The following is a 23,386-nucleotide window of genomic DNA, read 5'->3' as shown; positions in this document are numbered from 1 at the left end:
GAGCGCCAGATTTGGACAGCTAACAAGGTTCAGGGAAAAAAGCAACAGTAATGATCCAAGGGCTTGGAACAACTCCCCTATGGGGAAAGGCTGCAAAAGCTTTTTGGCGGTTGGAGGATGGATGGCGGCTAACAGATTGAGGTTGAATCCTGACAAGACAGAAGTACTGTTCTTGGGGGACAGGAGGAGGGCAGGTGTGGAGGATTCCCTGGTCCTGAATGGGGTAACTGTTCCCCTGAAGGACCAGGTGCGCAGCCTGGGAGTCATTTTGGACTCACAGCTGTCCATGGAAGCGCAGGTTAATTCTGTATCCAGGGCAGCTGTCTACCAGCTCCACCTGGTACGCAGGCTGAGACCCTACCTGCCCGCGGACTGTCTCACCAGAGTGGTGCATGCTCTGGTTATCTCCCGCTTGGACTACTGCAATGCGCTCTACGTGGGGCTACCTTTGAAGGTGACCCGGAAACTGCAATTAATCCAGAATGCGGCAGCTAGACTGGTGACTGGGAGTGGCCGCCGGGACCACATAACACCGGTCCTGAGAGATCTACATTGGCTCCCAGTACGTTTCCGAGCACAATTCAAAGTGTTGGTGCCGACCTTTAAAGCCCTAAACGGCCTCGGTCCTGTATACCTGAAGGAGCGTCTCCACCCCCATCATTCAGCCCGGACACTGAGATCCAGCGCCGAGGGCCTTCTGTCGGTTCCCTCACTGCGAGAAGCAAAACTACAGGGAACCAGGCAGAGGGCCTTCTTGGTAGTGGCGCCCGCCCTGTGGAACGCCCTCCCATCAGAGGTCAGGGAAATAAACAACTACCTGACATTCAGAAAAAACCTGAAGGCAGCCCTTTTTAGGGAAGTTTTTAATGTTTGATATTTTTGTATTTGATTTCTGTTGAAAGCCGCCCAGAGTGGCTGGGGAAATCCAGCCAGATGGGCGGGGTACAAATAATAAATATTATTATTATTATTATTATTATTAATTTAGCAGAAAGGAACGTAACCCATCTGGACCCTGCTTCTTGGGAGGAAAGCAATGACAAACCTAGACAGCATCTTAAAAAGCAGAGACATCACCTTGCCGACAAAGGTCTGTATAGTACTGGAGCCTCAACTTCAGGATCTGTCCTTCTAGTGAGCACTCAGGGCTGATTTCCTTCAGAATTGAGAGGTTTGATCTCCTTGCAGTCCATGGGACTCTCAAGAGTCTCCTCCAGCACCATAATTCAAAAGCATCAATTCTTCAGCGATCAGCCTTCTTTATGGTCCAGCTCTCACTTGCATACATCACTACTGGGAAAACCATAGCTTTAACTATACGGACCTTTGTCGGCAGGGTGATGTCTTTGCTTTTTAAGATGCTGTCTAGGTTTGTCATTGCTTTTCTCCCAAGAAGCAGGCATCTTCTAATTTCGTGACTGCTGTCACCATCTGCAGTGATCATGGAGCCCAAGAAAGTAAAATCTCTCACTGCCTCCATTTCTTCCCCTTCTATTTGCCAGGAGGTGATGGGACCAGTAATGGGATTGTTAATTTTGCAGTTGATACGACTGTGATTGGGCTCATCTCTGACAAAGACGGTGAGATGGATTACAGAGATGAGGTGGAAAGTGGTGCAGAACCAACAATTTGCTTATAAATACAAAGAAAACAAAGGAGCTTGTGGTGGACTTTAGGAAGCAGAAAAGCGATGTCCAGCCGCTTTTGACTGATGGAACCTGTGTGGAGAGGGTGACAACGTTCAGATTTCTGGGCATTGGGTTACAGGAGGATCTGTCCTGGAGTGTCAACATAGGGAGGATTGCGAAGAAAGCACAGCAGAGACTGTATTTTTTTAGAATTCCAAGGGAAAATCATCTTCCGCAAAAGCTGCCGCTTGCCTTCTATCGCTGTGCCATTGAGAGCGTGCTTACTTATGGTTTTGTGTGTGGTACGGAAGCTGCACTTATCGGGATAGGATTGTGTTGCGAAGAATTATCAAAACAGCAGAGAGTTTTACTGGCTGTTCACTCTCTACCTTAGAACGTATTTATACCATCAGGTGCCACAGAAAGGCATTAGACATATCAAGAGACCCATCGCACCCTGGTCACTGGTTCTTTGAGTTTCTGCCATCGGGACGGAGATACAGAACAATGAAGGCGAGAATGAGCCGTCTCAAGAACAGTTTCTTTCCTAGAGCAATTTTGGCCTTAAATGGAAACTCTGGACTCTGAAGTCATCTTATTTTATTTGTTATATTGTCCTGTATTGTACTGTGTTTACTAGTATTTTTAAATTATGTGGAGTGCCTTATTTGAGTTGATATAGCAACTGAGGAATTTCGTTGTTCCCGCAAGGGGACAATGGCAATAAAGATTTATTCTACTCTATTCTATTCTATTCTATTCTATCAGGGAATCCTGGGGAATTTTTCAACACCTTGTCTGAGGGTGGGGGAACCACCAGATCCAGCCCTGTGCACTTATCTGCTGATAAGATTACGGGCTTCTTGGCAAACAAATCCGTCTATTCAGGAGTGTGGTTTTCTTCATACTTAAATGAACTTGCTACACTGCTTCCTTGAAAGAGGGTTATTTTTCTCTTCTTTTCCATGCCGCCCATTTCCCAACATTTTCCTCCATCCGCTGAAGGCACCTAAAATTTGGTAACTATAGCCGATGTTAAAAATTAACCAGTTGCCCGAACCTATGACCGGCTGTGTCAGTGTCCAAGGACAGGGCCTTCATCGTGGTGGCCCCTAAGCTGTGAAACTCCCTCTTCCCAGAGATGTGCCTGGCACCTTCGTTGTATAGCTTCCGGAGGATTAATTGCACCACAACGAATGGTATGGAATAGGATTTCTCACTGGCCTTCTTTTGAGATTAAACAAGAGAGCCGGTCTTGTTGCTTAGACGGGGGAACTCTCCAAAGTTAACGCCTTGCAATGACTTTGTACGGTGGTACCTCGTGTTACGGACAGGATCTGTTCCGGAGGCTTGCCCGTAACGTGAAATGCCCACAACTCGAAGTGCTGCGTCTGCACAGGCGCGAAGCGCGATTTAGCGCTTCTGTGCATGCACAAGTGGCGAAACCCGAAAGTAACCCGTTCCGGTACTTCCAGGTTGTCGCGGGTCGTAATGCGAAAAGGCGCAACATGAAGCGGAAGCAACACGAGGTATGACTGTATTTGAATAAGTTCTGACAGATGGAGACAGACAAATGTTTCTGTGGAAGAGATCAGGGAGCCATATTTGGAAACTTACATAATAGAAGAGGGTTTTTTTTTAATTTGATATCCCTCTTTATCATTACCCGAAGGAGTCTCCAAGCGGCTAACATTTTCCTTTCCCTTCCTCCCCCACAACAAACACTCTGTGAGTTGAGTGGGGCTGAGAGACTTCAGAGAAGTGTGACTAGCCCAAGGTCACCCAGCAGCTGCATGTGGAGGAGCGGAGACGCGAACCCGGTTCACCAGATTACAAGGATTTATAATAATTGGAATTAGTGATAAGATGCAGAATGAAAATGTAAAGACAAGGATCCACAAAAGAAGGGAAGGGAAGTCAAAGTGGATATGCTATCTGTATTTTGCTTATTTTTTGTTGTTATGGTGTGCAAAATGAAAAGCATAAAAAAATTAAATAATAATAATACATGGCCAAGTGTAAATGCATATTTTTTTTAATTTTTAGAATTTTTAAGAACACAAGACGAGCCTGCTGAATCGAGCCAGTGGCCCACCTAGTCCAGCATCCTGTTCTCACAGTGGCCAACCGTGGGAAACCCGCAAGCAGGATTCGAACACAAGAGCCCTCTCTCCTCTTGTGGTTTCCAGCAACTGGTATCTATGGAAGCAGAGCTTGTAGCTCTCTCCTCCTCCAAGAATTTGCCCAGTCCTTTTTTAAAAAGCCATCCAGGTTGGTGGCCATATCCCTGCCTCCTGCGGGAAGGAGTTCCAAAGTTTAACTATGTACGTTTCTTTTCTCTGTCCTGAATCTTCCGACCGTTCAGCAACATTTGGTTACTCGCAGCATCACAGTGCCAAAGAAACAGCAACTCACCTCCACACACACAGCCGCTGCCTTCCAGATGGCTGCTCGCCTCCCCCCCAGTTGCGAAGGTGACAGGTCCCAGTCGCCTGCCTCTACTAAATATTTGGGGCCGCACGTGGCACCGTCTGTTGCCTCCCAAGCAACCTGGGGTTTCGGTGGCTTCTGTTCTGGATCCCGACGCATCCCAGTCGAACCGGTCCGATGACTTCATGCTCAGAGCTAGAGCGCTGCCATGTTCTGAAAGGACCCAAAATAACCCACTGCAAAAGGAGAGAGAGAAAAAAAAACACCCCTTGATCTGATCGTCAGCCTTTTGAGCATCATTGCCCTACACAGCAAGGCGGGAGGAGAATCTGTTGGCTGTCCTAAACAGAGCCTTTTTCCAAACTCCCCTTAGCAACAGGGATCCTATAGAGAGCCAGACCTCCGAGGCGACCACCCCTCTATTTGCACATCAAATCGGAAGCCGCCTTGAAACCCATGGGGCCTCCTTTGAGGTCCATGCACGCAGACCTCAGGTGTGGGACCAGGCAGGGATCCCACCTAGAACCTGCAAGCAAATAAACAGGACTTGTGCAAAAGTCCCTTTAAACAGCTGGGGGAGGGTGAAAGGGGGCATTGCACGGAACCGAGCAACGCACTATATAAAGGACCCCGATTTCTTCTGCACATCAGGGAAAAGCGGGTGCCTTAGCCTTTTTGCAAAGTGGTGTGCAAGCTTCATTCCTACACAGAGCAACAGCACGCAAGAGAAACTGGGGGAATTGAACCCAAATAAATAAATAAATGTGTCCCCCCCCCAATGCATGGCATCTTACGCACACAGGCCTCTTCCTCCCTCTTCCTGCCGATCCAGTAAAAAGGAGGGAGAGAAAAGGCGCAGAGGCGGCTGTGAAAAAACAGAGAGAGAGTGGGCTCGGGCAAATGCGAGGCGGGCGGCGTCGCTAACCTAAGAAGCATTCCGGAGCGAGCGAGGGGCAGGGATGAAAGGGCGGGGGCGGGGCTTCTCCCGCTGAGCGACGCGGCCCGGCATCCAGCGGGCGGGCTGCTCGCCGGCCGCGTGGGCGGAGCTCCTCGCCGGCCAATGGCGAGCGGCGCGTGGCCAGGAGCGAGAGCCTCAAATCGCCGCGGCCGCTCAGCTGATTGTTTCTTTTCGCAGCTGGAGCGAGGGAGGGAACAGTTGGCTGGTTCGGGGAGAGCCGAGCCGGCGCTGCAGGCAGCCGGGCGGGCGGGAGGGAGAGAGGGAGGGAGGTTCACTGGCAGGGGAAGCCGGAGCAAATATAGATATATATATGGATTATTTTGAAGCTCGACTTGCCATGAATTGCATGGAGCTGTGAGAGCCCCACTCCCCCAGCGAGTGGAGGAGCGAGGAGCGGGCACCCCCCTTCCCCCCCAGTTTGCACCCCTTTGCACAAACCCTGGTTTATTGGTTTGCAGGGCGCCCAAGGGTGCCCCGGGGAAGGGGTGCCATGGTGATGCGGGGCCCCGATCCCGGCCCTGGGCCCCCCTACCCGCTGGCTCTGGGACTGAGCACCTTGCACACGCTCCTCTACGCCGGCCTCTTCCTCTTCGCGTACCTGCAGCTCTGGCTGCTCCTCTACTACCGGGAGAAGCGGCTCAGCTACCGCACCGTCTGCCTCTTCCTCTGCCTGCTCTGGGCGGCGCTGCGCACCGTCCTCTTCTCCTGCTACCTGCAGGGCGCCCTCCTGCCGACCCACGCCGGCGACGGGCAGCCCCGGCTGCCGCCGTTCTCCCGCTGGCTGCTCTTCTGCTTCCCCGTCTGCCTCCTCTTCGCCGCCGGCTGCCTCCTCAATCTCTATTTCGCCGAGGTAAGTGCCCTCGGTTCCTTGCCTGGAAGTGGGATGGGGGTGGGGTGGGGTGGAGTGTCTCTGTGTGCGTTTCAAATAAATATACACAGTATGTAGGTTTGTGTGTTTGTTTGGATTTTTGTGCATTTAAAAAAAGCAGGACAAAACAAGCGCGCGCGCACCCGGCAGCCCAGGCACGCCCCCCCTTCCTCCTCCTCCTCCTCCTCCTCCTCCTTTCTGCCGCCCTCCTCTGGCTTGTTTGCCTCTTCTTGTTTACCACATTCTGGTGCATCTGCAAAAAAACTTGGATTTTCCTCCTGCTCCTCCTCCTGTGTTGGAGAAACCCAAAAGGGTTTTTTTCTGCAAGCTTTGGCTTCTGGTCTCTCTTTAAGGAGGCGAGCAGTTTTTGCAGAGATTGGAAGAGGTTGCTGTACAGAGCTCTGTAGTTCTAGATGTACATGTAAATATATATGCTTTTTTTCCTCCTCCTTGCAAATAAGGGGGAAGTGCTTGCAGAGTACCAGCGACAGCCTCCCAGGTTGTCTCAGCTGGGGCAGGGATTGCTGTCAGCCATTACGTCATCGCTCCGGAGCCTCTCCTCCCCCCCCCCTTCCTATTGTTGCTGCTGCATTCCTCCTCTCCCTGTTTTGCTTTCTCTCCTCCTCCAGTGTCAAGACCTTTGAAAGGATCTGGCTATTAACCCTATTTCCATTTTACCTGCTTAGCCCTTTTTGATGCCATTCTCCACATCACCAACCTAGGAAGCTCTATTCTTTTTTAAAACTGTAAGTGAGTTTGACACTTTCTATAATCCAGAAGATGAAAGGGTCAGAACGGAAATATTTTTGTGGCTGTTTTTTCTTTTTCTTTCGCTGGGGTTGATTTCCTACCCCTCCCCCACCCTGTGTCTTGCTGATCAGCTGTTTCCAAACCCCTGCAAACTCCCCTTGTCTCCCAAAACAAAACAACATTCAATTACTCTATCTGGCTTCAAGGTTTGGATGTTCCCTTGAGCATATTTCATTGCAACCCCATCGTTGTTGAGTTGGGAGTAGGTTACACTGGGTTCTATGGGGCTTAATTCCAGGCAGGTAAACAGGACCTACATACAGCCTTGAACACAAACCTTCTCCTCTCTCCCGATTTCAGTTTTGGCAGCCCTTGGCAGAACAAGACGATGCCCCCACTCTGCAGCAGTTGGCTGAATTTTCTTAAAATTTCCTTTCTTTTGGTGGGTGTGTTTCCTTTGGGTCTCAGACAACACTCCCCCTCTTTGTGTGTGCAAAAGTGTCTTGTCACTTAGGATGCGGTGTCAACAATGATTTCATTCTCCCAGGGATGTTCACGTGATGAGCACGAGTGAGAGAGAGGCTGTTATCCCCAGTAAAAAATAAGCACTGACTTCTCAAGGCTCGCTTCTTTTTTTTAAAGGCTCTCTCTGGGATGGCGAATGAGAGTTGATGCAGGAGTAACAACCTTAAGGCTGCAATCCTTGAGCGTGCTGTAGCCCTTCAGATGGATGTGCGTAGGATCGATGGACCGTAAAATACTGTGCCGCACCTTCCAAGGAGAGGGGGTGACATTTGCAGGTGGCATCATCATCCATAGGCATCCCATAATCCTTGCGAAGGCAAGCTAAGAGATCAGGGCAATACTGGCTGGTTTCAGCGCTGTTACTAAAACATGACGTACTGGTTGCAAGGTTTTAAGGCTATCAATGAGAAGTACCAGGTACTAGAAGAATCTTGCTCTTCAGAAGGTCTGACTTAAGAGTATTGGGCTTCAAAGTTTTTAGGCGTCAACCCAGACCTTGCAGAAGAGCAGGCTCTTAACCAGGGGTTGGCAACCGAAGCCCCATGGGCCACAGGTTGTTTAACTGGCCCCCGAACTGCCCCCGAAAAGAGCTGGCAGCTTGGCAAGTCCCTGCGCTTTGCCATAAACCAGCGCGGCAAGGGAATCGCTTCCACAGCGTCGGAAATTGCATCTGCTCGTGCACAGATGCCGGAAATCGTGCCTGCGCAGACACCGGAAATCGCAGGCACGCACACTGGAGTGAACTGACCCAGGCAAGGTAAACATTGGCAACCCCTGCTCTTAACCTTTTGTATGCCCTGATTCCCCCCTGGGTAAAGATGACTAAAAAAGGGACGCGGGTGGCGCTGTGGTCTAAACCTAGGGTCGGCGATTCGAATCCCCGCGACGGGGTGAGCTCCCGTTGTTCGGCCCCTGCTCCTGCCAACCTAGCAGTTCGAAAGCACATCAAAGTGCAAGTAGATAAATAGGTACCACTGTGGCGGGAAGGTAAATGCCGTTTCCATGCGCTACTCTGGTTCACCAGAAGAGGCTTAGTCATGCTGGCCACATGACCCGGAAGCTGTCTGTGGACAAATGCCGGCTCCCTCGGCCATTAACACGAGATGAGCGCCGTAACCCCAGAGTCGTTCGCGACTGGACCTAATGGTCAGGGCTCCCTTTACACGTTACCTTTAAAGATGACTACTTGTGAGGCGGTAAAAGCAACAAGAAAAGCTCAGTTTCATGGCAGGACATCTCTACTCTGACTGGCAGCCAGCAGCTCTGCAAGGTTTCAGATGGGAGCTGCTCCCTGCCCTACCTGGAGTTACCAGGGACCTCCTGCATGCAAGAAAGATGCTCTGACACTGAGCCACAGAGCATGTCAGCATGCACAGTGATGCACCCATTGGCTGTGCCTTTCTGGAAAGTGCATAGGGCACTTTCCAGAATCCGCTGATGGTTTGTAAGTTGGGGATTGGGTTCATTTCTGGGTTTTCTGCCTCTGGGGGCTCCCCAAAATGTATTTGACAAGCTCCCTTTCTACATGGTAGTTCCCCTCAGAATCTCGTGTTAATTAAGGATCTGGAAGTGTGGGAAACGAAGTAGAGCGGCTTGAGACCAATGAGTCTAGGCAAGGGCAGAGATCCTTACAATGATCTGTTACAGAGATCTGTCTCACAATGATCTCCCAGGTGTATCTGCGCTCCACGTTTAAACTGCATTCATAGAATCCTAGAGTTGGAAGAGACCCCAAGGGCCATCCAGTCCAACCCCCTGCCAAGCAGGAAACACCATCAAAGCATTCCTGACAGATGGCTGTCAAGCCTCCACTTAAAGACCTCCAAAGAAGGAGACTCCACCACACTCCTTGGTAGCAAATTCCACTGCCGAACAGCTCTCACTGTCAGGAAGTTCTTCCTAATGTTTAGGTGGAATCTTCTTTCTTGTAGTTTGAATCCATTGCCCCGTGTCCGCTTCTCTGGAGCAGCAGAAAACAACCTTTCTCCCTCCTCTATAGGACATCCTTTGATATATTTGAACATGGCTATCATATCACCCCTTAACCTTCTCTTCTCCAGGCTAAACATACCCAGCTCCCTAAGCCATTCAGTTTGTTTGCAGGTCTAAAGACTGAGCTGATATTATGGGGTGCAGCAGCAAGGCAGGCCTGTTGACTTTAGACTACAGGGTTAACTGATGTAACAGCTCTTTAAAATCAAATTTGCAGATTAGAGACAATAGTTTTGAAGGAGGGGGAAATCTCTTGTTGGATCTGAAGCTTGCAGGGTCCTCTTCTTCAACCAGAAAGGTGAAGCCAGCTTTCAGAACGGCAGCTTGATTATTTTACATATTTCTTGTGTGGTTGTTGTCCAGAATGTTTGGATTTTGGAGCATTCCCACCACATGTGGAAGTATGTACCTGTGGAGGTGCATCCTTTCCAGCATTTTGGTGAGGTTCCTGGGCATATTAGCGCTAATTTTCTTGGCGTTAGATACCACCTGTAGGTGAGTTCTTTTCTTTTTGTTGATATGGGTTTAAAGGGGAGATTAGACCACATTCTGGTCCATCCCACCCACCTCCCTCCCCCCTTCTCTCCCTAATGTCTCAACAACCAAATCTGATTTGTAAAAATGTTACATGGAAAAAATGCGAGAGAGACATTGCACACACTTTTGTAAATCAAGAAAATCTTTAATTTAAAAAACAAACAAACTGGCAGCTTGAGGTGGAATCTGCTGCAATTGCCACCTCCTGAACTCCATGAGCTATATGCTATGAATTCACATCTCGGCTTAGCCACGGAGCAAGGATTCTTAACATCAGTCCAGGGTGGATTTGATTTAAATCAAACTGATTTAAATCACTAGTCAGTAAGGCTCAGGGTTAAATCAGATTTTTTTTTTAAATTTAAATCAGATTTTTTAAAATTTAAATCCACCCTGAGCCTTACTGACTTACTAGTGATTTAAATCATGGTTTAAATCAGTTTGATTTAAATCAAATCCACCCTGCATCAGTCCCTGGAGATAGATTGTAGAAACTGGTCTGAAAATCTGGCTGCATGGACAGGACAGTATCAAAGAGAAGGAAGACTTGAGACTGATGATTTCTCAAGCCTGTGCATGTTTGCTGTGGGATTTTTGAGAAGCTCCCTTTCCCCAAGGAGTTGCTGCCACATAAAATTTCAGGGGTCAGGGATGGGGAGATCCAAGTCAATGCCATCCAAGTTGCAACAGAGGTGCAATTGGGAACAAATAAAATGCATGGATATGTGCCTTCTCCTCGAGAGGTCGGGAGGGCGGCAACACGAGAACAGGGCCTTCTCTGCGGTGGCTCCCCGTCTGTGGAATGCTCTCCCCGGGGAAGTTCACCTGGTGCCTTCATTATACACCTTTAGGCGCCAGGCAAAAGCGTTTTTATCCAAGAGCTATAACTATTTTAAATGCTGTGACCAAATGATATGATCTTGGGGAGTTGTGATGGATGGTATGTATGTATGTGTATGTGTGGCTGTAAATGCGGTTCGGCATTCAATTTCGTTGTACTATGTACAATGACAATAAAGTATCTATCTATCTACCTTTTAACCAGGCCTTTTGTTGATCTTATTGACACCCAACACCCTTTTAGAATGTGGCTTGGGGGGGTGGGGTATTGGGTTTCTGCTTTTGGTTTGATTTTATATGTTGTGGTCTTGCTGTGAACTGCCCTGAGACCTCTGGGTATAGGGCAGTGTATAAGTTGAATAAATAATACCGTATTGACCCAAATATAAGCCGCACCTCAATATAAACCACTCCCTTAAAATTCTGCAGGCACTCACACCCGTTCTGTTTTGCCACGTGTCTGTTTCAGCAGCGGTATCGTAAAAGCCCATTTTTGTAAGGTCGCGAATTTAAGCCGCGCTTTAACTTTTCACGGTCAGAATTTGGGAGAAGAAGTGAGGCTCATATTCAGGCCAATAAAGTAAAGGTAAAGGGACCCCTGACCATTAGGTCCAGTCGTGTCCGACTCTGGGGTTGTGGCGCTCATCTCGCGTTACTGGCCGAGGGAGCCGGCGTACAGCTTCCGGGTCATGTGGCCAGCATGACTAAGCCGCTTCTGGCGAACCAGAGTAGCGCACGGAAACGCCGTTTACCTTCCCGCCGGAGCGGTACTTATTTATCTACTTGCACTTTGACATGCTTTCAAACTGCTAGGTGGGCAGGAGCAGGAACTGAACAATGGGAGCTCACCCCGTCACTGGGATTCGAACCGCCGACCTTCTGATCAGCAAGTCCTAGGCTCTGTGGTTTAACCCACAGTGCCACCCGCGTCCCTGTATTCAGGCCAATACGGTAATAATAATAAAAAATAATATTATTAGATATCAGGAGCTTGCCCCGGTTTCATGAGCTACAACTCATGTCATGGAAGGGGGCGGTGAAGATTTTGCTGGAGAACTGGTCCCTTTTACAGATCTGGACTACCGAGTCAGGAAGCTTTGCGTTGCCCAAGAATGCCAGTGTCTCTTCTGCCAGGGAATGATTAAGCAGAAACCACCGCTGCCACCGTATCCTTTGTAGAGAATTATTTAGCTTGCACAGAGCACCACAGTTGGGGAACCAGGAACTTGAGTGTGCACAGAGCAAAACACTTTGCCGTTTGCACAATTCCCCTCGCTGTCTCTCTTCTTCCCTTCCTCCGCAGCTCTGCATTTTTGCATACCCATAAGAAGATTCCTGCAGCTGGATGAGGCCAAAGGCCTTTCTACTTCAGCAGTCCATTCTCATGGTGTCTGACTTTAGAGTAGTTCCCTTTTCAGATATTTGGTATTTTGGCTTTCTTTGCTTTCAGGCATTTATTTTTTGCTCTCGTGCGTGCGCACACACACGTGCACAGCACTGTGTGTGCGTACGTGTCTGTGCCAGTCTGTGAAATGTTATTACACAAACCTACGATGCGGCCGCACTTGGGATACTGCACGCAGTTCTGGTCAGCTCACCACAGAGAAGATATTGCGCAGCTGAAAAACGCTCAGAAAACAACAGCAAAAATCACAGGGATGGAGCAACTCTCCGAAGATGAAAAGTTTCAACATTTGGGCAGTGCCATAGCTGGAGGGGGCATAATTTGCCAGGGTTTTTTGCCCTGGATGAAGCCCCCAGAGAGATACCATTGAGGCTACCAGCCTCTGTGTGTGTACCCAAATGTGCTTGGGGTGTATGGCAAACTGGATCTTTGACTCGGGTGAAATAAAGCCTAGTTTTGCCCCTGATTTCGGGCTTTTTAGCTTAGCGAAAAGGTGAGCAAGATGGGGGATGATAGAACTATAAAATTAAGCATGGAGGAAATGGTTAGAGAGAATATTTTTATTTCTCTCTTAATACTAGAACTCAGAGCCAACCAGTGGAAGTGAATGCCGGAAGATTCAGGGCAGACAATAGAAAGGGCTGTCCTTCGTGCTTGGTTCAACTCTGAACGTTACCAAGCTGGCCAACAGCTTGGCTTCTAAAAGATTGGAGAAATTCTTGGAGGCTCTCAGTTGCATTTCAAGGGGTTGGGCCAGATGACCCCCTCAAGGTCCCTTCCAACTCCACAAATCTATGAAACAAAGTGGTATGCCTGCCCTGAAACATCTGCAGGCACAAACAATACGCAAAGCGGGCTTGCTTTTGTTGTTGTTGTTGTTCAGTCGTTCAGTCGTGTCCGACTCTTTGTGACCCCATGGACCAGAGCACGCCAGGCACCCCTATCCTCCACTGCCTCCCGCAGTTTGGTCAGACTCATGTTAGTAGTTTTGAGAACACTGTCCAACCATCTCATCCTCTGTCGTCCCCTTCTCCTTGTGCCCTCCATCTTTCCCAACATAAGGGTCTTTTCTAGGGATTCTTCTCTTCTCATGAGGTGGCCAAAGTACTGGAGCCTCAGCTTCAGGATCTGTCCTTCCAGTGAGCACTCAGGGCCAATTTCCTTGAGAATGGATAGGTTTGATCTTTTTGCAGTCCATGGGACTCTCAAGAGTCTCCTCCAGCACTATAATTCGAAAGCATCAATTCTTCGGCGATCAGCCTTCTTGATGGTCCAGCTCTCACTTCAGTACATTACTACTGGGAAAACCAGAGCTTGAACTATACGGACCTTTGTCGGCAGGGTGATGTCTTTGCTTTTTAAGATGCTGTCTAGGTTTGTCATTGCTTTTCTCCCAAGAAGCAGGCGTCTTCTAATTTCGTGACTGCTGTCACCATCTGCAGTGATCATGGAACCCAAGAAAGTGAAATCTCTCACTGCCTCCATTTCTTCCCCTTCTATTTGCCAGGAGGTGATGGGGCCAGTGGCCATGATCTTAGTTTTTTTGATGTTGAGCTTCAGACCATATTTTGCGCTCTCCTCTTTCACCCTCATTAAAAGGTTCTTTAATTCCTCCTCACTTTCTGCCATCAAGGTTGTATCATCAGCGTATCTGAGGTTGTTGATATTTTTTCCGGCTTGCTTTAGTTTTTATATTAAGTTTATTTACAGCACATACACACACACACACACACACACACTTGTCGAACTAAACATGAAATTAATATTACAGAATCAAAAGAAAAACAAACAACCAAACACCAAACAAGAAAATACAAATAAAACATGATAATGTACAAATAATCAATTACACACACACACACCCCATATTTCAGTTCTTTTCATCTAATTGACTTCCTTCATCCTCAACATGGGCTTGCTTGTCTTCTGCTTTGGCGATCACTGATAGCTAAGATTGTCTTCCATGAACACAGTCTTAACCAGTGAGTCCGTAAGCAACCGTGGAGGCCAATTCTGGATCCACATGTCCTTCCACAGTGGGGACATAGGTTTCTGGACAGGAGTTGAACATGGTGAGGGTTTGCCAAGCGTGCCGCCTTCTTTTATTGTTTTATTGTTGACTTCTGCCTGACTCTGGCTCCTGACCAAGTCAGGGGAGAGAGGGCTCTTGTGCTCGAATCCTGCTCGCTGGTTTCCCACAGGCAACTGGTCAGCCGCTGTGATAATGGGATGCTGGGCTAGAGGGGCCACTGGCCGGATCCAGCAGGTGGTTCTTGTGTCCTTAACTTGCACTACTCAAACCTATATGTGACCTGAAACATAGCTAGGCTCCAAAATTCAAACTTCTCCAGATCAAAACAGCAGCTGAAGCTGTCAGTGTGGATGCTGGAACGATGGGGCAAAGTGCTCACGGGGACTCATTCGTAGCAGAAAATTCAAAAGAAAAGAAAACAGGTCCCAGTTTGCTTGTGCATCATGGGGATAAGCTCTTCTTCTTCAGTGATCACTTGTAGCCGAATAAGATTGTTTTCCATAAACACGGTCTTAGCAGTATGTCTATAGGTGATTGCTGGAGCCAATTCTGGACCCACACATCTTTCCGCAGTGGGGACATTGGTTTCCTGGTGGGAGTTGATCCCGGTATGGATTTGCCAAGTGTGCCTTCCTCTTAGCACATTTCTCCCTTGCGTCCTGAGTTCGAGTGTCTTCAAAGCCCATGACACCTTTGGTAAAGGCTGTTCTCCAACTGGAGCGCTCGCAGGCCAGTGTTTCCCAATTGTTGGTGTTTATACTACATTTTTTAAGATTTGCCTTGAGAGAGTCTTTAAACCTCTTATGTTGACCACCAGCATCAAGCTTTCCATTCTTAAGTTCGGAATAGAGTAGTTGCTTTGGAAGACGATAATCGGGCATCCGAAAAACATGACCAGTCCAACGAGGTGGATGTTGAAGAATCATTGGTACCTCATTACGAATGCACAACGTAAAGGATATCTGGAGAGAGCCTTATGATGGAATAGGGAAAAACCTCACTCAAACCCACGTTTTCTCTTTTTCTGAACAGGTGATCTTCAAAGTGAAGTGTGCCGCTGAATTCAACAAATACAAGTGAGTCTAACCTTTGCGGGTGGAAAATTGCAGTAAATTAGTTACCACAGGTTTTAATCGCAGGTTAAAATTCGCTGCCGATGAATGCGCAAAGGCATCCGAAGGGTCTGCAGCGGCATCCGAGCCACTCAGCCTTCTCGGCATAAAAACGTGGTTTCTGAAAAGCGCAACTTTTTTCTTCCTCTTTCGTTTCAACGTGGCCTGCATTTCGGATCAATCCTGTTAGGGAACGAGGAACCCGGTGCCTCCCAGGTCTTTTGGACTACAGCTCACGTCAGCTCTGACCATTGGCCATGTTGGCTGGGGATGATGGGAGTCGGAGTCCAAAACGGGTTCCCAGCACCTTTGCTTTAGCTTTCTATAAATAATTGTAGCGCAGCTGAAGCAGATGGTGCTCTCTTGGCAAAGCCAAGTCGACTCATAGGGAGGTACTTGACTAATTTTCGGCAGCAGTTGCAGGGCGATTGCTCCCTCTTAACTTCTCCCAATGCACAACCGGCACCATCCCCAAATCTGGCGATCATTTGATGCCTACTGACATGTTTTTTGTTTTTCCCAAAATGACCCCTGAATTTTTGAATTGATGCTGCATTTATGTTGAATTTTACGCTGTTTTAAAGTCGCATTTTAATCAATGTTTTATATTTGCTGTGACCCGCCCTGAGCCCGGTTTTTAAACCGGGAAGGGTGGGGTATAAATAAAAAGTTATTTATTATTATTCATTAAAGTAGTTCGGATCGCTGGTACTCAAGAGGTTGGACAAATGCCCCTTTTTGAGAAGGCATCTGATAAACCAAAAGTATAGGAAGGAGAGAGCTCAAATGGCCCTTTAAAAAATAATAATAATACATGGGGTTATTTTTTTTCTTACACAAATATAGAGGCAAATGGTTACTCAGTGCCACCCGTATGTCCAGCTCATTTGAGACTATATAAGGCCTTTATTCTCAATCATGGAACTCACGGGTGGGGATTACTTTAATAAATCTTAATTGTTTGTAAATGGGATATTTGTATGTTAATATTTTATTCTCCCTTCAGAGCTGCGTGGTATCTTTGAACTTCCAGGCTGCAAATGCTTTTACGGTTTAAATCTTTGATTCTTTGTTTTCCGCCTGTCTGCACTTGTTGTTGTTAATAAATCAATTTAAAAAATTAAAAAGAGTTAAAGTTAAAAGAAAGAGTGGATTTAGGGAGAGAAAGGGAGAATATTCTGTAGCGCAAGGATAAAGCCTTCCGCTGATAGGCCATTCACCTTACTGCTATGCTGAATACAACCCACAGGTTTTGAGAGCGCTTTATCTTCTGTAATACTGATGGAACTTGAACTTGTTTGGCTTTTAACGCTCTGTACTTGAACAGATTTCTTTCTCCCACTTGGCTTCCGTGTTGCCCCACTGGGGTCCTCTCTGCCCCCTTTCCTTCCCCCTTGTCTCCTGCAGCTAATGTCTTACTGCACCTTAAGGCAGGAATAGCCAACATGGTGCTTCTAGGTATCGCCATAATAATATAAATATAATTATAAATATAATTTAAAAATTATTTATATCCCGCCCATCTGACTGTGTTTCCCCAGCCACTCTGTGTGGCTTACAGCGTATATAAAAACATAATAAAACATCAAACATAAAAAAACCGGAATATCTATTGAAATTTATAAGATTCTGAAATGCAGAAACAAAAAAAAAATCGTCAAACCATTAATTCTAGCAGGCGGGGGACCACCTAAATTGTATAATTTGGCATCTCAATGATTGGTATTATTAATTGCATTATAATTTGGCATTGTTCTAACGAGGCTATTATTGGATTGTTGTAATTGAAAACTAATAAAAATTACTATCCAAGCAAAAAAAGGAATATCGTATACAGACCATAAATAAACCAATAGAAACCAAGAATAAGAATAAACAGTTTACAGCTACACCCAAATTGAAATAACCGCCAGCTAAACGTTTAACCAACCCCACCCCGACGAAAGCAAAACAGAGGAGCCAAAATTAAAACATTTCAGCCGGTTGCCCCAACCCAAAAGTTGTTAAACAACTCCCATTTCAAGATGGCAGCTGCCGTCCGATGACCAGAAGGCTGCCATGTGGGGACTCTGATGGGACTCTGTTTCTGTTTCCAGGGCCACCTTGTACGTGGGCTCCGTCCTCACCAGCCTCCTCTTTGTCTTTGTGAATTTGACGTGCGCACTTCTGGCGCACGGCGACCTCCCCGAGGACCAGCTGCGGTGGACGGTTTTCACCCGGGCTCTGGTCAACGACACCCTCTTCATTCTCTGCGCCGTCCTGCTAGCCTGTTTCATGTGCAAGCTGTCCAAAATGTCTTCGGCCAATGCTTACCTTGAGTCCAAGGTAAGGGAGAACAAGGGTGGGTGGGTGGGTTGGTCAGTTGTTGTTCTTCCTCGCCTTAAAGTCTCCCATTTCCGAGGAGAGGCGCCGGACGGCTGGTCTCTGCGAAGTTAGGTTGTGGTTGTTAAAGTGGAAAATAGAATTCTGCCTGAAGCTTGGAGTCCGCCACACATCAGGGTGTAGAGGCAAGAGGCTACCTTTCCTTTGTATCCAGTACCTTGGCTCTCAAACTCAATCTGCTCTATTTACAAATGTACAGGTTGAGCAGGTATCGTCCGTGTGGGTGCTGGGCTGGGCTGGGGGGGGGGAGGGACAGAGCAAATATATATACCCAGGCAGGATGCTCAAGGTCTGCATCGGCGCCCTTCCCAAAGCAGGTTCATTTTTAAAAAAATGTTATTTTCAAATTGGCCATGCCCAGCTTCACAGACCTTGCAGGGGATCTTATAAATGGATCTGCAGTGGTACCTTGGTTCTCAAAATTAATCCGTTCCGGAAGTCCGTTCCAAAACCAAAGCGTTCCAAAACCAAGGCGTGCTTTCCCATAGAAAGGAATGCAAAACGGATTAATCCGTTCCAGGCTTTCGAAAAATAACCCCAAAACAGCAATTTAACATGAATTTTACTATCTAACGAGACCATTGATCCGTAAAACGAAAGCAATAAGCAATGTGCTGCAGTCACACAATCAACCATTCAGTAGCTGAACTGGGATCCACACAGTCACAAAAACAAAACAAAACGCAAAATAAATAGCAAGAACAGACCTCAGCCGTAACACTCAAATCGGAAGCGTAACATTCAAAACGGAAGTGTGGCACTCAAAACGGAGCACATTAGGTTATCTCCTGCTTGGACTACTGCAATGCGCTCTCCGTGGGGCTACCTTTGAAGGTGACCCGGAAACTGCAATTAATCCAGAATGCGGCAGCTAGACTGGTGACTGGGAGCGGCCGCCGGGACCACATAACACCGGTCCTGAGAGATCTACATTGGCTCCCAGTACGTTTCTGAGCACAATTCAAAGTGTTGGTGTTGACCTTTAAAGCCCTAAACGGCCTCGGTCCCGTATACCTGAAGGAGCATCTCCACCCCCATCGTTCACCCCAGACACTGAAGTCCAGTGCTGAGGGCCTTCTAGTGGTTCCCTCCCTGCGAGAAGCGAGGTTACAGGCAACCAGGCAGAGGGCCTTCTCTGTGGTGGCTCCCGCCCTGTGGAACGCCCTCCCATAAAATGTCAAAAGAAATAAACAGCTACCTGACGTTTAGGAGACATCTGAAGGCAGCCCTGTTTAGGGAAGTTTTTAATGACTGATCTTTTAATCTTTTGTTGGAAGCAAATAATAAATTGTTATTATTGTTATTATTGTAATTATTATTGAGTCTGACAGCAGAGCAAGAGCCACTTTCATTTCCCTACCCATCCACAACTCGTTTTTATGGATGCTACCTGCCTCTGTGACTCTCTCCCTTTCATGGAATGTTTGTGAACGTTCCGTGACCCTGCAGCCGCTCGTCCCATTTCTCAAGTTCCAACACGTATCTGGTTTTGGAAGAGCAGGCTTCCCGTACGGAATCGGGGTGGGGTGGGGACAGGACCCAAAGCAGCTCTGAATAAATTTGCATCAGTTAGCATAGATTATTCATGGAGCAGAGTCCGTTGTGCATGGAGCATTATGGGCTTAACCGAAGCGAGAACAGACAGGTCTCTGCCCTCGGCGATGATCTCTTAAGGACATGGCGGCTGGCCTCCCCCCCGCCCCTCGCTCCATGCCTGAACCGGTTGCTTTTATCTCTGTCTGAAAATAAATGTCTGGGCCCAAGCAGTCACTACATAGGGTAAGCCTCTCCAACTTCGAGGCTGGTACAGTAATAATTTCACATCTGATTCTTTATGAACTTGGCATGCTCAAATATTTAAAAGCTGTTTTTCTTTAAAGAAAGGAAGAAAGATGAACATCTCTTCCGGTTCAGTTCTCTCGTGAACCATTTACCCAGCATAAAACAACCACTTAAGAAGAAAGATCTGAGCACCAACTTGCTGTATTTTTAATGCCCCTCTTTCTGTGTATATGTGTGTTTATTTTTTTAAAAAAAAACCAAAAAACTAGGGCACATCTGTCTGCCAAGCCTTGCTTGTGGGTTCCGTCGTCCTCCTCCTGTACTCCTCGAGGGCTTTCTATAACCTGGTGGCGGTGGCGATCTCGCCGGATCACGTGCCCAGCCCGTTCAACTATGGCTGGGATAACCTTTCGGATAAGGTCAGTGGGCTTGATCCAGGTGTTTTCGAATTTCCATATAAGAGCAGAAAGAAGGGTCAGTGGCCCGTCTAGTCCAGAAATCCTGTCTTCACATTGGCTGAGCAGATGCCTGTGGGGAAACCCACGAGCAGGATTCGAACACAAGACCCGCTCTCCCCCAAGGTCGTTTCCAGCCACTGGTATTCAGAAGCTTTGCTGCCTCCAGCTATAGAGGCAGAGCACAGCCTTCGTGGCTAGTAGACCTCGATAGCCCTCTCCTTCTCCATGAATTTTGGGGGTATAAATTATTATCTAAGGTAGTGGCCGTCGCGGCCTCCTGTGGCAGTGAGTTCCATAGTTTAACTGTGCACCATGTTGAAAAGTACCTTCTCTTATCTGTCCTGCATCTTCTAAATAAGAGGTGTCCCGCAGTGGAAGGCTGCACTCGTAGGACAGTCATCAAGGGAAGTCCCAGACACAGTGTAGCCCATGGGTAGGCAAACTAAGGCCCCGGGGGCCGGATCTTGCCCAATCGCCTAATAAATCCTGCCGGGAATTAGCGTGTTTTTACATGAGTAGAATGTGTCCTTTTATTTAAAATGCATCTCTGGGTTATTTGTGGGGCATAGGAATTTGTTCATTTTTTTCTTTCAAAATATAGTCCGGCCCCCCACAAGGTTTGAGGGACAGTGGACCGGCCCCCTGCTGAAAAACTTTGCTGACCCCTGGCCACTGTAGCCTATCTCCTTGAGTGCTGGACTTGAATACATGCCCTGTATTGAGAGCCAGTGTGGTGTAGTGGTTAAGAGCGGTAGACTTGTAATCGGGTGAACCGGGTTCGATTCCCCGCTCCTCCACATTCAGTGTTTGTTGTGGGGAAGGAAGGGAAAGGAGAATGTTGGCCGCGGGGTATCAAATCCAAACTCTTCTTCTTCTTCCTGTTCCCGCAGGTTCGAGGCGAAGAATCCGGCAGCGAAGAGTACGTGGTCTTTGGGGTTGTGTTGTTCCTCTGGGAATTTGTCCCTACAACATTCCTGGTTCTCTTCTTCCGGGCTCAGAGGCTGGCACAGAACTTGGTACGGTCGCTTGGGATTTGCGCGGATCAGCTACTTTCCCCAGTTAAAAACAGAGCATGCCCCTCAAACTGTGAAAACCGCATTTTGAGAGGAAATAATTAGTTTTTAAAAGGTTTTGTTGGAGCAAATCAAACAAATTGATAGAGGAGAAATAATGGAAGTGGCAAGAATCAGCTCGGTATATCCAAGAGAGGCTTAATATTTGTTTGGTGGGGTATTTAAGAACACGAGGAAAACAAAATTTCACCATGGAGAGGGAGTTGTGCGCGGCTGTATTTGTTGTGTGTAAGGTAAAATCCCACCAAAATAGTTTTTTTGGGGGGGGGGGCTCCACATTTCTTTGGCAGCACATTAATTTAACAAGTTGTTTTTTTTCAGCTAATGCCAAGCTCCACATATTTTTATATCAAACCAAAAGTTGCAAATCCTGCAAGGTCCCCCACCCCAAACTGAAAAGAGGAAAAGGAAATTAAGAGACTTTTCTCCCCCTCTCCCCCTAAGTGGGATGCTCCCCCAGGACTGTCTGCACCCCAGATCCATGTTCTATGATCGGTGTCTGTTTTGTTCACTTAGCTAACAGCCTCTTTTAACCAAACAGGCGCCGGCAGGAATGATAAACAGCCACAGCTACAACTCCCGGGCCTATTTCTTCGACAATCCAAGGCGGTACGACAGTGATGACGACCTTCCGAGGCTCAGCGGAGGAAGGTAGCGCAGTTGACGGGGGCGTTTTGTCGGCACCCCAGTTCAAAGTGTAGTGAAGGGCTGTATAGCTCCGTGGGTAGAGCGCACGCTTCGGAAAGTTGTGTACAGTGGTACCTCCGGTTGTGGGCGGGATCTGTTCCAGTGTTCTGGTCAGATCCCAAGGTTTTCGCAACCGGAGATACCTGTTCTGCGCATGTGCGCGGTGAAACCTGGAAAAAACACTACCAGGTTTGCCTGTGTTTATCCCGAAGGATACGTAACCAGAGCTGCGCATAAGTAGAGGTACCACTGTAGTTGTTTATTTCTTTGACATCTGATGGGAGGGTGGGTGCCACCACCAAGAAGGCCCTCTGCCTGGTTCCCTGTAACCTCACAGCAGGGTGGATTTTGATTTAAATCAAATCGATTTAAATCACTAGTCAGTAAGACTTGATTCTTCTTTTTACAGAAAGACTCATTCGTGCTGGTATAGTCTTAATATTTACAACCAGATGAAGTTTTCATTTTTTGGAATAATAAAATTTTCAGAGTGGCTTTTGCAATATCAAAATTTACTGATTTGGTTGTACTGTTAGAAATACATAGACATATAATTATGACATTATTGTGAGGGTTAATAAGTTAGCTGTTTATATTTGGACAACTTTTCTGCTGTACTTTATTGGAAGGAGAAAAACAATCATTTCCTGAATAACAATTTAAACAATTTGTTTAACTAAAACAGTAACATTATAGCATACGTATCCATGTTTGTTAACTGATGTGGTTAAACTTTTTTTTTTTTGTTAAAAAAAGTTTTAGCACACTTGAAAAACTTATGTAACTTAAATAGACTATAACAGGCATAGGCAAACTCAGCCCTCCAGATGTTTTGGGACTACAACTCCCATGATCCCTAGCTAACAGGACCAGTGGTCAGGGATGATTGGAATTATAGTCTCAAAACATCTGGAAGGCCAAGTTTGCCTATGCCTGAGCTATAATGTAACTTAAATAGAAAACTATCTTTAGAAAGATTTTTCCTCCAAAAGCATTTTATTATAAAAATCCAATATATACATATATACACATATACATACATATATATATATATATATATATATATATATATATATAATCGATTTTTATCCACCCTGCCTCACAGCAGGGTGGATTTGATTTAAATCAAGCCGATATAAATCAAAAACATTGATTTAAATCGGGGTTTCTTTTAAATCGGGGTTTTTTGAATTAAATTGAATTTTTTTTTAATTTAAATTGGCCCTGAGCCTTACTGACTAGTGATTTAAATCGTGGTTTAAATTGTGATTTAAATCGGTTTGATTTAAATCAAATCCACCCTGCCTCACAGAGAGGGAACTGCCAGAGAGCCCTCGGAGCTGGACCTCTGTGTCCATGCTGGACAATGGGGGTCAAGATGCTCCTTCAGGTACACTGGGCCAAGACCATTTAGGTGCATTCGGTTTTTGACTGGTTTTCCAGGACCTACAGCACTTCCCTCTTGTTTCTCTGCAGCCTGGCTACCCCTCAGAGCTCTGGCTGGTACGGTTCCTTGACGGGGAGTGACAGCTGCGTCATGATCCCTCCGTTGGTGGCCCCTCCGATGGACGTGGCCCCGCTGCTCTTCACCCACGGGAGCCTGGAGTCCAGAAGCCACCCGACCCCCCGCCTGGTGCCGTAGGACTGGAACTGGCGCACCTCTCGGGGAGGGGGCTGCGCCTGGGTGGGAAGTGGCCGGAGCGGGGCTCCAACCGGGTGCGCGGGACTCGGAAGCAGCTCCCCAAATACCTAGCGGGGCTCCCCGAGGTTTCCGGAACGTGGGAACGGAAGGATGGGGGCTTTGCGAAGCCAACTCTCCTTTGCCAAGCGGTACTTGCAATGATGGAAGCCGGTGAGGTCAAACCACAGCCCCTTAGAAGTATTTCGTTTCAGTGGGTTGGGCCTTCCAGAGGATGGTGATACCTTA

The 23,386-nt window shown here is 47.3% G+C and overlaps 1 protein-coding gene across 1 annotated transcript; it reads left to right on the top strand.

The window, feature by feature from the left end:
• Positions 1 to 5,446: 5,446 nt before the first annotated feature.
• On the top strand, positions 5,447 to 23,367 carry LOC117054930 (integral membrane protein GPR137C-like). Its single transcript, XM_033164208.1, has 7 exons — positions 5,447 to 5,866; positions 14,998 to 15,041; positions 17,174 to 17,402; positions 19,511 to 19,660; positions 20,590 to 20,715; positions 21,314 to 21,423; positions 22,936 to 23,367. Exons 1-7 carry the CDS (start codon positions 5,507 to 5,509, stop codon positions 23,099 to 23,101), a joined length of 1,185 nt encoding a protein of 394 aa, XP_033020099.1. The 5' UTR covers positions 5,447 to 5,506; the 3' UTR covers positions 23,102 to 23,367.
• The last annotated feature ends 19 nt before the right edge of the window (positions 23,368 to 23,386 follow it).

The sequence above is a fragment of the Lacerta agilis genome, chromosome 1, assembly GCF_009819535.1.
Source record: "Lacerta agilis isolate rLacAgi1 chromosome 1, rLacAgi1.pri, whole genome shotgun sequence".
Lineage (NCBI taxonomy): Eukaryota > Metazoa > Chordata > Lepidosauria > Squamata > Lacertidae > Lacerta > Lacerta agilis.
The sequence above is the reverse complement of the archived record's forward strand: the minus strand, read 5'-3'. Positions and strand labels throughout refer to the sequence as shown.